Here is a 17,577-nt window from a genome sequence, read left to right as displayed (position 1 = left end):
TATCAAACTTATGCCGAAGTCAGTCTGGAGAAGAGCAAAATTATATTTTCCATCGAGAAAAGCCTTCAGTCTCTTCTTTTATTTAATAAATAGTTTCTAGTTCTGATCAAACTGATGAAGCGTCTATGCTAATCTCTAACGACGCTAACAGTCACCTCTCTGTGTCGTCGTCACCCCCTGCTCCCCCCTCCCCCCAGTATTTCCTCATGGGACGCTGACTGGCCGGCTCCCCTTTGCTTGGAACACAAACGCATTACTTGAAGCCTGACAAGATGGATGGTGTGTTTTTATTTAGAAATGTGACACTCAAGGCTGAAGTATGCTTCTCTGCAACAAGCTGCAAGGCAAGACATGTTTATTTGTATAGTGTCTTGCATACCGTGCATACCACTTACACTCAAGTATATCCAATCCTGTAAAATATAGTAACATATCAGCCACAATATTTAAGCATATTCCAGATACTTCATACTGGTTGGTAGACATCCCTCTGTGAACCCCAGGGGGTTTGATCAAAATAGCCTACAAGCAGTAAAAAAGCCATTTTCCATATATTTAGGTCACCCACGGGCATAGTGAATGCTGTAGTCCCTTCATTAGCCCATAAACCTTCTACACAGATGGTGCTCTTCACCTGCATGCCACCAAGAACCCCTCGATGTTTTCAATGTTTGATCTGTGCAAGCCTTTACCGAGAAGAGAAGGTTAATTGCTTTAGCTTGCTTCCAGTTTAAAGACCTCCTGAAGCTTTGCAGGGTAGCAAGTCCAGACATGTCAGAAGTCATTATGCATCCTCATCTCCTATTAAACACACCAGCCCAGCAACGCAGCTGGGGCTCTGAATGGTTTACGCAACAGCAACATCTGCTGACTGCAAGGGGACAGGATCGTGGTCCCTGCCCATGTCAATTCATGCTTACTTATAATAGCCTCATACTATGTTCTTCTACAATTCTTTTCACAGGCCAAATACTGGAATTCAAGTGTGAATGAGGTGGAGGGAGCTATCATGGATAATAAAGGGAAGGTGATCCACAGACTCTTTGGGAAGTGGCAGGAAGCAGTTTTCTGCGGAGACCCGCCCTCAGCCACATGTATCTGGAGAGCAAGTATGACAAGTTTCTTTTATAAGAATGCACTAAATGCCTTTTGACAAAGCATATCTCCAGATGACAGTATCTGATGCAGTGAATGCTGTTTATGTGCAATGTAGATGCAATGCCAGTAGACCTTGAGCAGTACTATGGTTTTACCAAGTTTGCTATTGAACTGAACGAGCTGGATCCATCCCTGAAACCGCTGCTGCCGCCTACAGATACCAGACTACGTGTGGACCAAAGGTATATATGTATATTAATAACCGGATTTCTTAAACGTAGGAGAAAAAAGATTTTTAGAAACCTGGTTAAAACAATAAGATTTCTAGAGTGTCGGAATATTAAAAAGACACAGCTATGACAGTGAATATCTGAGCACCTTTTATCTTCTCACATCATGGATCTCAATCGTATCCTCTTGCTCACCCAACCCTATGATCAAAGTAGCACAAAAATAGGCCCATCAATACTCATGTTAAGAATAGTAAGTAACCACAGAGGCTTTCAGATTCGTCAAACTAATTTTAGCTCACATTTTTAAAGTTTAAAAGTCTGTAAAGTATACAATGCTGCCGAAAGGCACCACAGAAAGAAGTAGCACTTTGTCATCAGAGTAAAAAAAATTGAAACTACTTCTAGTCCTTCAATATCCTGTTTATCCATAATAAGGTTATCTTACTGATACAAAACCAAATAACAGGAGTGAATATTAAATTTGAATACTACAGATAAATGTTTAAACCATGTTTGCATAATAAATGTGCCCTGTGTCCTGTGTTCTGTGTCTTGTGTCTTGTGTCTCGCTGCATGGCAGACTGCTGGAGGAGGGGAACTTAGATGCTGCAGAGGAGCAGAAGCAGAGGATTGAACAGCTGCAGAGAGAGAGACGGAGAGTCCTGGAGGAGGACAATGTACCACATCAACCTAAATTCTTCAGGTAGCCCAAATACACAGATATATACCTTTCTCTAAGTAAGAAATGAATGTTAAAGTGAGCATGTCTTTGCTCTTGAAGGTCCCATATTGTAAACTGCTGGATTTCCATTTCTTTTTTTATTATAAAGCAAGTCTAGGTGTGCTATAAATACTGTGAAAGTATCAAAATGCTCAATCGACAGAGAAATGCACACAGCCTATATTCAGAAACTGTGCCTTTAAACAAGCTGTTGGAACAGTACGATTGTGATGTCACAACTATACTATACCATATATAGGTAGAAAGTGCTGCTACAATGCCGTTACAGTCATTCCCCAGCTGCAAAGACGGTGCAGAGACGCCGAATGCAGATGCAGAAATACCCAGAAACACTGACCATTCAGAGCAGAATGGTCTTTTTTGGGAGGGGGGCTTAAAGAGGCAGCAACTAAAATGTAGTATGCACTGTATTTCAGATAGAGGGGCACATTAAAGCATGTTCTATTAGAAACCCAAAAAATATGAACCTGAAAATGAGCATAAGATGTCCCCTTTAATAGAATCATATGCATCTTATAGCAGTGGTTCAACCATATTTCACAGTATTCTCCTTTTTCTGCCTTTACAGGAAGTCAAAGGATGATACTTGGGTGAGCAACAACACATACTGGGAGCTGAGGAAGGATCCTGGCTTCACCCAAATAGATTTACCTACACTGTGGTGACCCCTGACCTGCACAGCCTGTACTGTGATCCAGACTGGGTTCTGGTGATGTCTGTATCCCAGTTGTACTATCCACATTCGGTACTGGGCCCTTATTCACAAAACATCTTAAGGCTAAAAGTGGCTCCTATCTTGTTGATTTAGGTGTAACTCTTGTGTGTCCGTCCTAATTTTAGGGCTAAAACTGTTTTAGTACTCAAAGCAGCTCCTAAATCTGTGAAAAGTTACACCACAATCCTCCTCGTAATCACGTCAACATTTTAGAAACCTTTAATGATAGTGGGAAAGCTGCATTTTTGTCAGGGCATATATTTTCCCTCCCTTCTTCTTTTTGGCTTTTGCAGTTATTCTGACTAAATTTCCCTTTAATAAAGTTAAAAGTAAAAGCTGTTCTTGCAACCAGTTTGGCCATGGTTATAGTAGTCTGATAATTCTGACTTTTTTTTACATAGATACCTGCTAATCGTTAATGAGCTGCTAGACATGTAAGAGGCTGAAAATTAGCTGCGCATATACCTGACTGCTCAGTAGCCTATATTACTCTTTGTTTCATGTTAAATCAGTGACACATAGCCTACATTTTATTTTCAAATCTTTATTTGGATATGGCAACATACATCCTACAATATTTCTGTCAAGAATTCACTGACAGACAACCAAAACAGCCAATCATGGTTTCATGAAAAATGGTGTCGTCCATAGCAACGGGGTCATTTTCCTTAGCTTAAGACACCCAGTTCCATAGTTAAAGTGGGTCTCAGCAACTTTGTGACAAGGTTTTAAGAGGACACTTAGCTATTTAGGAATCGTCCAAGTGGTAAGATCAAATGTTTTGTGAATACTGGCCCTGGTTTTCTTCATTGTAGTACATGAAAGTTATTGCCTTAATAGCAAGTGCTTATGTAAATTGTGTAAACATGTTTATGCAAACTTATTGATACATGATTTCACCTTATATGTTACACTGTATCACTTAAACTGAGAAAAGGGAAGACTACTTGGTATAAAAGATGACCAATACGTTGTCCTAACTTGTCTACACTAGCTTCAAATGTTATTGAACAACTGGTCACTTTAGCTGTTGTCTTATCATGGACATTCTCTACCTCTGAGATAAACTAGCCTTGCTATGCCATTGATGAAGTGTACACCAATATGTATTCTGCACCTGCCTGATGCCTTACTCGTTGTACTCATATTGTTTAATTTATTTGTGTTGCATCTCTGCAATCTTTTTTTAAGTATGTTTTGTAAGGAGCCAACAAGAATTGTTCAAATGATCTTAAAATCCTTACTTAACTCTTCTTTCTATTTCATAACAGCAATTTCTGCTTTTTGCTATTACTGTGTGAATGATTGTGCAACTATGGGCAGCAGTAGCAACCATTTTTCACTCCATTCATTGCACCATTGTCTACCTGGACCCTGGGCTCTGGGACCAGAAGTGTCCAAAACTTTGCTCCATGAGCTTGAATAAAATCTCTGATGCTTTCTTTTTTGTGGAGTTGTTTGTGACTGCTTCTTTGAAACCCTGAAAGGTATAAGACAAACTGTTATCAAAGTTTCCACTTAACTGAGATGCCGACTTGTCAGACTGACACCTCTGTTGTAAATGTTGGTTAAATGTGCCAACTGGAAAAGAGAAAACAACTGAATCATTAGTTTCGCGCAGTTTTTCTTCTCAGTGCCATCATATTGTGAGCAACAGGAATACCCCATGAAATGTTAGCTTTGGTACATTGGGAGGCCATGAAAAGCTATTCTCTCAATATATGATTTAGTTTTTGCTCATGGCTTGAGGATTTGGGCTTTTTCACCATGGTGATATCATGGGTTGTCCTTTAGAAATCTCCTCCAAAGAGGATCCTTGTCATAGATATCTCTTTCAGCCCATAATGTGCCGTTTTTTATTGTGGCTGTGTCACACAGATGCTTGCCCCCCTCAAGCCATTTTGCAGTTCGATTAAATGCCAGCACACATGTATCTAGGTCATTTAGTCACATCCCCTTGGTGTGGTTGACGTCTGTACGTGTTATATTGTAACCAAAATCCATGGTTCATAAAACAATTATGGATCCCTGAAACAAGGTTATCAGACAAATCAAAAATAAAACTGAATGTATTGATAAATTAGAGACCATCGGGCGATGGCACCACACCATCCATGATGCCAAATCAGGTCAGGGGCGGGGTTCAAGTAGGGTCCTAAGCCCTACTTCCAGCCCAATGCTCAGATCACATTCATCTATGAGCTTGGTCTTTATTTTGATCTCAACTACACACCTGTAAAGTTTTTGTGACTATCTTGCAAGGTTGCATTGCTAACATGGCAACAAAATCTACAGACAGACACAAACATGGGAAAATACCCAGTGTTAGTTCCTGCAACAGGAGGTATCTCCAGGACAACATTTTGCCATGATGACACACACACACAGACTCACAAGGTAAAAGCAATACCAGTGTTGCAGTGTTACGACTGTTAATAATAATTAATAAAATAATCTGATAAACCATGTCACATCGATGAAACAACACTAAAAGAGTAAGATGACACTAGAGGCCCCTAGAGCCTGCAGTGTTTATCACATCTCACAGTATAAAGGCTTCAGACAGAAGGAACCAGATGCAGCAGGGTTAGCCATCAGAGATGTTTACAAGAACACACAGGATCCTTAAAATATAAAGTATCTGTGCAGAGTTAAATACTAATTTAGAAGAAAATCGGACTAGATCAGATTAGGATTAAAGAATATGTGCACACAATGCAACGTGTAAAGGGAAGGTGTGGAATTGTGTATTTCCACTAGGTGGCAACAAATAGCCATCAATGTTGCAGAGACAGTACAAAGTGAACTCGACAGTGCTGCTCACACTCTGTCTGAATCGCTCACAAGCATCGGTCAATACTGAAGCAACATTGATGATACGTTTATGACATCGTTTGATATAAGGTTTGCCACCAGACCTTTACCAGGGTTAGACAATGAAACATATACGATCCTTAAAATATTAAGTAGCTGTGCAGAGTTAAATGTTTTCTATGACTTTTTATTGATATTAGATATTTAATGAGCTATTCTACTAAGACTTGGTTTTTAATGATATGATATATGACATATGCTTTAACTTTTTTAAAGACACTTTTAATGACATACTATAGGCCTAATTGCAGGGCCCATCCACACGAGAACGCGTTTTCCTATAAACGCACATTTTTAATACCGGTTAGGCCGACCATCCACACGCAGCCGGTGTTATCGGAGCCTGAAAACGGTCTTTTCTGTAACCAGGTCCCAGAGTGGGAAGATTTGAGAACGCCCCCCGTGGGGTTGTCGTCTGAACGGTGAAACCCCATACTTTGTTAACGATGCCGTCATCTCCACACCTCGGACCTCTAACCCCGCGGCGTCACATAATAACAACAGCGCTGCTGCGTGGAGAGACACACGGACCCGTAAACTGAACCGTAGGCTACTCTGAGAACAGTTCAGTCTGTGGGTCCGTGTCACATGAGTCTGAGCCACATGCATGGGAATGAATTAGGCCGACCATATATGTCTCCCTTTTCCCCTATGGTCTGAATAAGACGCTAAATGTGTCGCTAGTAGCTTTTTATAAATAAAGTTGCCAAGAAGGTCGCACAAAGTGGTGAGACAGTGCCCTTCTGTGAGAGCTTTGGGACGGGGAAGGGTCTCACAGCAGCAGCACCATCTGCTCGTTGAGGACACTAGCTGCAGAGTGTTTGGTGCATCAGAGTCCAAAACACCACAAAAGCCTCCACTAACACCAGAAACAGTCGACAGATTTATCTCCGGGATGGAGGAGGATTTGGGAAGTCGCCAGATTTGGCAACAAACTCTCCGGTGTTTGTTTCGGATTCTACACAACAGAGGCTCTCGCTCTCTTCTTCTCCTTGTTAGCGTATTTGTGTGGCAGCTACAGCGCCACACCCAGGCCCGGCATGTGTATGACAGCGTTTTTAGCCAGTTTCACCGGTTTCGTGTGGACGCAGATATTTCTTGAGCCGAGTGCGTGTGGACGGAAAACTTTTTAAGAACGGAGGGGGGAAAAGGTCGTTTTCGATCGTGTGGACGTACCCTAAAAATATAAAGTTGAAACAAAAAATAATTCTTAATGTTTTTATTATGAATATTATGATTATTATTGTTGTTGTTGTTGTTGTTGTTGTTGTTTTTATTAATATAGACATACATGTATTTTGCATAGACTTTATAAAAAAGTATTTATAATATTTGACAGTATCCTCGGTAACACATCCTCAGCTTCCTGTGGAGATAAGGCGGGGCGTCTGCGCGTCTTTTGTCCAAAACAAGCTTCACCCAGCCCGCACCACTGAGACTGATATGGGGAAGCGTTGTCTGCTCTAACAGTCTTACCACAAAGAAAGTTTCTCCTCCGGTGGTTCCTCGCTTAAACAAGGACTTCAGGTAAGCGGTAACACATGAAGACTATGCAAATGCCCCCATGCTCTTTGTTCCACGATCAGGCGAACTAAGAAAACAACAACTAGACACTGATGGTATTGCTGATGTTACTAACTGTAAGCGTGTGGTTACTTGTGTTCTTTCTGTGAAGACATGGTTGCAAAATGTCTTTAGATCGTCATTATTTCTTTTGTTTTTTTTGCTTGATGTGGTGTAACGTTATGAAAGAAAGAAAGGGATGACTGGTGGAAGGGTTGATGATAATTTCTTCTCCAGACTAAAGAATGCTTTTTAAAGCCTAGCTTCACTATCAACTTGACAGGTTTCATCCACCCGGGAGATGTTTGCCACAGCCACCAGGAACTTTGTGGAGGAGGTGGATCATGGAGGTCTGCTGATCCCAGTGTGCAGCCTGAATGACTCTATTGCTCTTCTGACAGTGGTGGTGAAGCGCAAGCGTTTCTGGATCTGGCAGAAGCCCAAGTATATTCCCACTGATTTTAACTTCAATGATATACTAACAGGAGACACACCTATAAATCCAGGTAACTGTTACAGTATACTACTAAGCTGTACTGAGTTGTATACATTTATTCTTTTAAAATCACAGAATCTACTCTCTCGCACTTTCTACTCTTCCAATCCAAAGTATTCTATGTATTTATCAAACCTTACATTCACTGGATATCAAAATTAGAGAACAAAGTACTAATACCTGATTTGTTCTTAAATATGGTCATTTTTTATTGTTCAGAATTTCAAAGAATATCAGCTGTGGCTATACCACTGCTGTACTAGCATGTTTTGTTTTTTTTAAATAACCAGAGCACTTCAACAAAAACTTTGTTTTTATTTGTGATTTAAACAATGTTTTCTTCGGGCTATAGAATTAAAAAATGAATATGAAGTGTAGAGGCGCTTGCTTTGAATGACGTCAGCACATCTGCGCCCACAGGACATCACTAGTTTCTCACACTGCTCTGGTTTAATCTTGGTCCATTATTCCTGCAGTCTCTTCCACAGTTCAGTAACTGCAGTGGGATTCTTAGACATTACTTTGTCACCAAGGATTTTGCAGAGATTCTCTATGGGGGTTTTATTATTTACAGATTTATACGAACTGCACTCTGTTTTAGCATCCTGAGCCGTATGCAACGTAATTTCATCCCAACTATCTACCTGTCTTGTATGGTGTTGAAATCATAGACATATAAAGAGTAGATGCCGCATCGAACGTTGGGCCGCGAGAAATGCGGCCGCCATCTTGGATCGGTCCTTCAGATCAGTTCTATGAGTGACTCGTTGAGCCTCTGAGTTGAGCAGCAGAAGGAACAAGATGCCAGAGCCCTGTGCAGCGTATTCCTGCTCTAATCTAATATTACAATATTACAATTCATAATCAGTACGGTACAGTACAATTTTAAACAATTATACATAAATCCATGCATTTTTGAATGTTATAGTGAGTCCCTCAGGCTGTGGCAGGTAGATAAATATTTAGCTGCCAGAGGAGCTGCTGTCCCTTATTTTATTGTTATTATCTTGTCACAGTAGAGGCGTGGAGATTAGCCTCTGTGGGAATGTTAGTTAATTTACCCCCCGGCCAGATGTGTGTGTGCAAGCCTGTGTAGATATTAAAGGAGAAGCAGGGAGGAGAGGGGTTGTCGTACATGTGGTCCAGTGTAAATGGATTGCATATCCAGCAGTAGGTCAGCGGAGGATGTGCTGTGGTTTCATGAGAGGAAGACACTTCAGAGACGGTTCATCTCAGGTCACCTCAGATATTCTCAGTTTTGTTTTTTTAAATATTGAACATGACATTGACATGAATTATGAGATCATTTTTCATGTCATGTCACTTTTTTTTTTAAGTTTAGACTATCAAAGGAGAAGTGACAGAATCTGATCAATATCCTTTGCTGTTAAACTGTTTCATCAAACAGGAGCAACATGATGTGGGCTTTATTATAAAGAATGAATTAGAGATTTACGAGGCAAGCGTGAACATGTGTTTCCACTCTGTGCCCGATATTCTCACAGCTGAACTAAATGTCCCATACATTTTTACTTGGTTCTCCACATCTCCACTTAAAGCAGGACCAACGTCACATGTTTGTAAAGCAGAACTGATGAGTCCAGGCTTTTTTAGTTCAGTTGTACCACAGAAGTTGAAACAGTCTGAAAAGAAAAAATCATACATTTATTTAACTAAGGAAAAATCTTAAATGGTTTGTATAATTTAAAATGGATATTACTGAACTATGCCCCGTGTTTTTGTTTGCACATTAAATACAATTACTACATAATTAAAATATGTAATAAAGAAGACATTCACATAACTAGACCTTGCCTAAAAACAAAGGACACAGTCATTTTAGATACTATACAAAGTACTCCTCCAACATCACTGTCTTTACCAATTAGAGCTACACTCAAATTGGTAACTGTGCAAGAACAAAACAGTGTGAAAATGATCGATTTAACAAAATGTTATATATATTTTTATACCACACACACTCGCTCCCTCTCCTCTCCACTACCACGACTATGCGACTGGCAGAGCATGGATCATTTCTGAATATACATAAACATATAGGGTTCGGCTCTTGTTTTTTTTAGTGCTTTAAATGGAAGTGTGTCTGTTTGACTTGTATTTAGATGTGTCCAAAATGTCATCTCTCTCTCTCTGACCTAATTGTATTGATACTCTTGATTTATATGTATTTTAATTTTCTCTGAGTGTGTGTGTGTGTGCGTGCGTGTGTTTGTGTGTGTGTGTGTGTGTGTGTGTGTGTGAGAGAGAGAGAAAGAGAGAGAGAGAGAGAGAGAAAGAGAGAGAGATTTATGTATTCATGAATGAAATATAGCCTATTAATACTCTATAAATGATTTCTCTTGTTGTGTTTATATTTATAGTGTTTGCAAAACACCTATCATACATCACATATATCATATATCAGAATATTCTATTACTGTTAATCCCACTGTGAATATTAAAATACGCTGAACCGTGTCCTTTCCTTACACTGAGTGGAGCGGGCGACCGGGCCAAGATGGCGGCTCCACCGCTCGTCAGCGCCAATAGGCCCAACGTTCGATGAGGCGTCTACTCTTTATGTCTATGGTTGAAATGACAATAAATAATCTTGAATCATGAATCTTGAAAAATCTAAACGTTTCACTGTCCACAGCTGTCATAGAGACAGACTTCATCAAATACAATGGGACATTTGGTGACCACATTCAGGGAACTGTAGACGCAAATTTTCCCCACACCAATGTGAGCCTGGAGGGTAAAGACTCTTCCAAACTCCAGTCGTCCTTTGGCAGTTTGAAGAAGGAGGAAGTGGATGTGCAGAAGCTCCTGCAAGACTCCAAAGACAGGTTGGTTCAACTTCCCCCTCCACCTGTTTACATTATCCTGTCTGGTTTTAAACAGGGTCAACATGAAGGAAATATCATCTGACATGCAGTGTGTTAAAGATCTTCAAATAGCCGGAATGATCTTTGTCCAGTCATAAAGTTGCACGTAAAAAACTGAGACTGTTGATTATTAACACTCGCATGTTTATAGTATACAATTCAAATCTATTTAAGACAATACCTTAAAGAATTCCCATTCTGTATAATTCTCATGATATTCTAAGAAGGTTCCCTGTGAGACATTACACTGATGTTTGTGTGTATTCAACGTGTCAGGGTACTGGACATGTCCCATGGTCTGGTCCAGCAGACAAAGGAGAAGCACAGACAGGCTTTTGGGATTGTGAAGGAGCGTATTTTGACGACTCAGCCCAGTTCGGTCATAGAGGACGTGCAGCAGGGAGGACAGTGTGGTGGAGGACTGAGCCTCTGCGGGCCCAAGAGCCCAAAGGTACAGTACAGTGTTAAACCAATTGTTATAGCAGTGTAATGTTTTGAATTTTATGTGTATGTAGGGCTGGGCAATAATTCAATAAGAATGTGACGTCTTTTATTTGATTTTTTTAAAGATTTCTTTTGGCAGTTTTCCAAGCCTTGACTATATAGAATAGACAGGAAATGGGATGAAAGAGAGAGGGGGAGACATGCAGCAAAGGGCTACAGGTCTGTGTCGAACCTGTGGCCACTGCCTGGAGGACCTTTAGCCTCTTTATATGGGGCGAGTGCTCTAACCACTGTGCCATATAAAATCTATATTGTGAAATAATCATATTGAGATAGTGTGTCAAGCAATTATGTCGTCAAATCCGACAATAATAAACATTCACTCACACTTCTCTGAAAATGTTATCTGAAATTACAGGGGGAATATCATTTGAAAATTGCAGTTCTGGTTTTATAATCAAAATTTGCCCAGCAAGGCGTCCAGATATATATAATCAAAACGATATAAAAATGTATATCGTATATATTTTTTCTATATCTTTTGTATTGCAATGTTGAAAACTAGCGACTGAACTGCGTTACTGCAATTTTTATACCATTTGGATGACACTTTATGTTTGGATCCTTGCACATTATGGTAATTTTACATATAAAGTTTTTAATTAAATGAGAAAATACTCCAAACTCATTACATATTTGTCATCATACATTTGTCAAGTATTTAATTCACACAGGAGTATTCAAAACAGGCTTTACCATGTGGTTCTTTCACGTAGATTATTTATTTATTGACCAGAAAATACACTGTATCTTGATATATATTGTGATGGAGTTATGAAATTATTTTGGCCATATTGCCCAGCCCTAGGGTTCATCACAACAGAAAATCACTCTTTTACTGTTATATCATCAACACAATATCCCATGAGTTATTAGTGATGAAACAATTTTATAAATACTTTTTGTTGTGCCTGGCTGTGTCCATTATGTTTTGGTATTTCCTCCGCAGTTTTTTGGCATCTACTAAGCTACTTTTCCCAGAATCATTTTCAGTTCTGTGTGCAACTTTGCGCTTTATGACTAGTTGGAATAAAACCCAACAAACCTTTCATCACAGACAGAAAACTTGCATGTTCAGGATGTCCGCACCTTTGTCCTTGAATCATTAAAACACACACAAAAAAAGCTAAAATGTTGCCTATTTGTTACATGTATTATTCTTACACTTTTTGGGTAATATCTTCATGCTTCAGTGCACTTATTGTAAGTCACTTTGGATAAACGCGTCAGCTAAATTAATGTAATTTAATCTAAATGAGGGAACAGACCAATATCTTTTTAAGTTAAGAACAACTGAAATTGCTGCTCTATGTATCCTGCGAGTTCGCGAATGATTACCAACTGTTGGTGGAAATATGCATCATTTTCCTCTTTGATAACATAAAGAGAACGTCTTTGCTTCAGTCCCATTCTCATTTTTATATTCTTTGGACTCAAACACATCAGCAACTGTTATTCATCAGTGATGAATTGTTTTAGAGTGGGTATCTCCTTGAAAATAGACTGAGTTTTGTTAGAATGTGTGTGTTTGGTCTCACATGTTTGCGGTTTTGTTGCAAATCTGCAGGTTTCATTGAAGGAGAATGGGAGCTTGAGTAAAGACAGTAACGTCACCATGGAGATTCCCATCCATACTACCATTGCCTATGGTCTTATAGAGCTAGAGATCAAACATGATGGGCACTACGGTGAGAAATTGTCCACACACACAACTCATTAAACTTGTACTGCAGTTACATTTCACATCAGGGTATTTGTTTACTGTAACGTGTTGTCTTTTCCGTAGAGCTGTGTCTGATGTCATACACCACTGGGGGTTTTGAAGTAGATGGCCCTGCTAAGAAAGGACTTTTTGGTCTTTCTGGGGCCACAGCCTCTGAAAATTGCCACCTTAGACATGGTAAATGACAGTTTGACGTGCATGCTGTTTTCAAGTGATAAAGGGCCTCTAGAGATTGGAAGCCGTCTGTCTTATCGTGACGGTGTGATAATGGTTTGTTAACTTATTGCGTGGGCTTGTTATGTGCTTTGACCTATATAATGAGGTCTCTTGTGTGAACTTGCTGTTTTCTTTTTTTTCTATACATTTCTTTTAATAAATGCCCCGTTCAATCTTAGTTTTTAGTGACCTGCTGCATGCACATACAGTATTCAATCTATGGAGGAAGATAATAAAGAGAGTCCATTTTTGTTTTTTTATTCAGAGCTGGAGCAATTGAGCGATCATTTCCAGCTACTTTCAGATCTTCCTGCCAACGCAAGGTCCTCTCTGCTACAGCAAATCACAGAAGTTATGAAGGACAGAGGAGCCGTCAGTTCACTTCAGAATGTGGTAAGCGGGGACAGAGAGGCCATGTCGACACAGAGTTAAAGAGGTCGTGTCAACACAGGGTTGTAATATGAAGTTAGCATGATTAGAAACTCCTGTAGCACTAGCATGTCTTCCTCTGTCTTAGCTGGACCAGATGTGCATGGATAAAAGACCGGTCCCGGATGAGTCCCAAAAACAGAACATCCAAGCAATTCTGGACCTTTTGGAGCAGTCTGTTCAAGTGGAGTCCACACCGATCCTCAGAGCCCTTCACCTTGTTACCAGCGCCATGGATGGTAAGAACGCTGCACTTGTATACTGATAGGCTTTGGGATGTACTTGAAATGTTCCTTGAGTCCTGTAACATCCAATAATGTAATCATTTCCTCAGAAATTGTACATTACCTGTACCCAGTAATCTAATTAAATATCCTGATATTGTAATTACATTTTTACTGATAATGTAATACCTTTCCGGTGTAATGTAATATTTTTGAAGGATCATGTAATAATGTTTAAAATGTTTTTTTTGTGCAATATAAAGTATGCAAGCATACAGAATGTATAATATTATTAGTGTCATGTAAGCCTACTGAAAACACTAACATTTGACACTGATTTCATGCTCTAGGTTTTATGTAGAATATCACATTTAAAGTAGTACGTACTATCACGCAAAGGTGCATTATGCTAAAATCTCTATCAATAAAGAAATTAGCTCGCCCATACCCCTACTGACTATTGTATATTTGCACACTTTACATTCCTGAGGGGGAGTAAAATCTTACTTTTTAGTTATACAGTAAGTCAGAATTATTACATCATCAGTTTTGAAAAAAAACATGACCCACCTGAAATGTATCCATGACATTACATTATCAGTAAAAAATGTTATTACAATACATTATTTGGTTTTATTATATTTTATATCAGGTTGAGTGAAAATGTAATTTAATTTGCAAGAAATTATTACATTATTGGGTGCTATAAGTCCTCAAGCTGTGGAAAAAAAAACTCCTTTAATTTAAGTTGAGGCAGAAAATAATGTGGAGTTGCAGAGTGGCCACTGCACGCAGAATGTCCTGAAAACCTAATTTCCTTAAAGGAGCTATAACTGATTTTTTTTTTTTAAAAAGGTGGGCTGGGATTACTTCCACACGGCTCTTGCAGACCATTCCCCAATACATGAAATACCAAAGTTTTTCACTACATGCATGTATGGCCCGACCTACTGTCAAACAAACAGAAACTCATTACATCACACCAAGCCCCAACCACAGCGAGTTCCTGGTTGATATAATACGGAAGTGCCAAAAACTGCACTTCTCCGAGTGGCCACTAGGGGCCGGTTTCATAATAGAGCAGTTTCTCATTGACCCCATGTTAAATGGGCCGTTTTTTACAGCATACTTAAACTTGATTAAGGCCTGGTACAAAAAAAACATTCTAGTCTGTATGTTTAGGTCATATCTCCATGACAACACTGAGGGGGGTGAATTTTTTTGTACCAGGCTGGTTTTTATTTTATTAATAATTAGGGGCGCGGCCTCTTGAGTGATAGCTAGCCTCTGGATCTCACTTCGCCTCAGAGCTCTAGTCAGCGAGATGGACCTATCTCCCTCCCCCAATGTCACATCAATGCCCTTTATTGGTAAGAGGGAATGAGACTGAGTCAAAGTCTGACAAGACAGCGACTCCCAGAGGCGAGGACGATTTGATCAAGATGAGAGAACAAACCTCGACAGAGAGGCTACGCCCATTTTTTTAAACAGTCTATACATCACACGCAGAGGGAAAGTGACTCTAGGACGCTATTACTCCACTATATTTTAAGCAAATATTTATTTGTTGCTATATCAATGCTCTGAATGATGAGTTCAGCTCCTTTTAGCTCTGTTTTCATCCTGTATCTGGGTCTTTGTTTTTCAGAGATGACAGATCATTGTCTGGCTGTCTTAGCAATGTGCTGCAACCTTTCGGTGTTAAAGTCTCTGGAGCTACTGGTTAGTAAAGTCGGTTTTTACAAATAGTAAGTACAACACAGCAACAAATTATGAGGGTTTTTTTTATTTAGCTGCCCTTTATCTTCCTGTCACACCTGTTCCAGGTGCAGTGCTTATCGGGAAAAGGGGAGATGCCTCTGAGCAGCGCAGGCCTTGCTGCTCTGACAAAAGACGTCTATGAAAAGACTGAACATCTGTTTGCCTGCTCTAATGTGTCCCTGAAGAGAGACGAGGACTCAGTGAAGACAGAAATAATGCACCTGCCAGGAAACCTCCCTCTGGTCCTGTGTATCGCTGTCAGAGGTCTCGCCTCATTGGCCCACTGTGATTGAACTGAAGACACCTTTATATTGGTCGTGTCTAGATGGTAACCCTAGATTTGAAAAAACTCACAAAAACTCTTGTGACACTTGCTTCCCGACCACCTATACTATCCTTAACCATTAGATTTCATTGTCTAACCTTAACCATCTAACCGTAACCATTTAAGTTAAATGCCTAACCTCAACATGTCTACCCGTATCATCTGGAAGTTAATGCGTAACCGCAACCATCTCACAAGATTTTTAGCAAATCTTGAGTTACCATCTAGACACAAACCTTTTTATCCACCACAAACTTGAAAGACCACACCATAATAAGGTATTTGTAAGGTAATTGTCAGATAATTATATGAATGCACTAGTGCCGAAATAAGAAGTCAAGTCATGCTTTAGTCAATTAATGACAAATCTGCAAAAAAATTGACAATCAGCTAATCTTGGGTTTTGGACTGTTTGTTGGACAAAACAAGCATTTTGAAAAAAACATTGCTTCAGGCTCTGGGAGTGTGGGGGGCATAGCACCCTACAAATTGTGATTTGCCAAAAATTAATCCACAACTTTAGGCCAATCAAAACTGAAGATTTTTTTAGTGGCCATGGTATTATAAAAAATAAGCATAAACTGCAGTCCTGAAATATACTTTTATAGAGACACAACTGAATTCAGATCATGCGCATCTTTGATGTACAATTTAGATCAGGATTTGTTTAACATGGCACCTGTTCATCAGCATCAAAGTACACAGTCATTTGGATATAATATTAAGGTATGAGTCTCTAAATGAAAAAGAACAAAAAAAGGGTTACAAAATACCTGGTTCTCATCGTCTTATTTTGGGTCAAAGTACCTGAAAGAACGATTTTTATTTTTTTTAGAAAGAAGAAAGCATGACTTTATGGCAAATGATATTAATCACTTTTTACTTTTCATGTTAAACATACACAGTCCTGGAATACACACATTCACAAACAGGTCCTAAACACGCATTAATGGAGAGATGTCAGAGCGAGATGGCTCCCCATCAGGAAGCACCCACAATAGTTTTCTGGGGTTCTGTGCCTTGCTCACGGGCACCTCAGCAGTGCCCAGGAGGTGAAGTGGCACCTCTCCAGCCACCAGCCCAGCCCCCATTCTTGGTCCGTATGAGCACTTGAACCTTCAACCATTCGGTTCCGAGGCCAAGGACTGAGCTACTGCCGCCTCTTAGTGTTCTCATGTAATTACATTATATTTACAGTAATATCTGTATATAATAATATAATTGTCTCATTTGTCAATGTCACTACTAAAACCTCTCACCTTTTTAAAATAGCATGATGTATGTATTATGTATGTCCATTTATGTAGGGTCTAATGTCATGTCTCAGAACACCCAAACTCCGAAGCTGACTACTTACCATTCTTTGGAATCCGGCTGTTAAATTGTGATTGCACAAGCTGGTCCAAGTGTCGTATTTCTACAATACTACAGCACTGTTTGAACAGATCGGAGTTGTTCTTTTAAACGCAATTATCATTTTACTGTTTTCCTATGAGAAAGAAGTGATTGTAATTGTTTATTTTGTTCAATGGTGCGTTTGGACTGGGAACTTACAGCCTATAGCTTTTAACTTCAATGTTCAATGTGCCTTTAATTGTGAAGCATTATTTCAGGTTTTAACAATACTGGAAATTGTTTAAACTTGCTACCTTATATCTGTATCCTTTTTGTATTTTTATCTCTATGGTGCAAGAAAAATAAAATAAAAGGATCACTAGTTGTTCTCCAGCAGTTTGCGAACAAATACTCAACACACCGCGTTACTTCTACCAAACGGGCAAAGCAA

General features: G+C 39.5%; 2 protein-coding genes across 4 annotated transcripts in view; both read left to right on the top strand.

The window, feature by feature from the left end:
• The window catches only part of osbpl3b (oxysterol binding protein-like 3b), a 34,622-nt gene extending 30,393 nt beyond the window's left edge, over positions 1-4,229 (top strand). For all 3 annotated transcript variants that reach the window (XM_083919223.1, XM_083919222.1, XM_083919221.1), the window contains 4 exons: positions 965-1,109; positions 1,214-1,340; positions 1,912-2,034; positions 2,642-4,229. In XM_083919223.1, coding sequence (XP_083775349.1) covers positions 965-1,109; positions 1,214-1,340; positions 1,912-2,034; positions 2,642-2,738 — 492 coding nt within the window. In that variant the 3' untranslated portion in view covers positions 2,739-4,229. The remainder of the gene's footprint in view (positions 1-964; positions 1,110-1,213; positions 1,341-1,911; positions 2,035-2,641) is intronic.
• Positions 4,230-7,095: 2,866 nt separating this feature from the next.
• gsdmeb (gasdermin Eb) lies at positions 7,096-17,505 on the top strand. Its single transcript, XM_083917606.1, has 10 exons — positions 7,096-7,189; positions 7,509-7,731; positions 10,378-10,570; positions 10,886-11,060; positions 12,681-12,801; positions 12,900-13,013; positions 13,318-13,445; positions 13,570-13,720; positions 15,354-15,427; positions 15,532-17,505. Exons 2-10 carry the CDS (start codon positions 7,527-7,529, stop codon positions 15,757-15,759), a joined length of 1,389 nt encoding a protein of 462 aa, XP_083773732.1. The 5' UTR covers positions 7,096-7,189; positions 7,509-7,526; the 3' UTR covers positions 15,760-17,505.
• Positions 17,506-17,577: the final 72 nt, after the last annotated feature.

This window comes from Echiichthys vipera (genome assembly GCF_963691815.1).
Source record: "Echiichthys vipera genome assembly, chromosome: 8".
Classification (NCBI taxonomy): domain Eukaryota; kingdom Metazoa; phylum Chordata; class Actinopteri; order Perciformes; family Trachinidae; genus Echiichthys; species Echiichthys vipera.
This window is presented reverse-complemented; position numbering and strand designations above follow the sequence as displayed.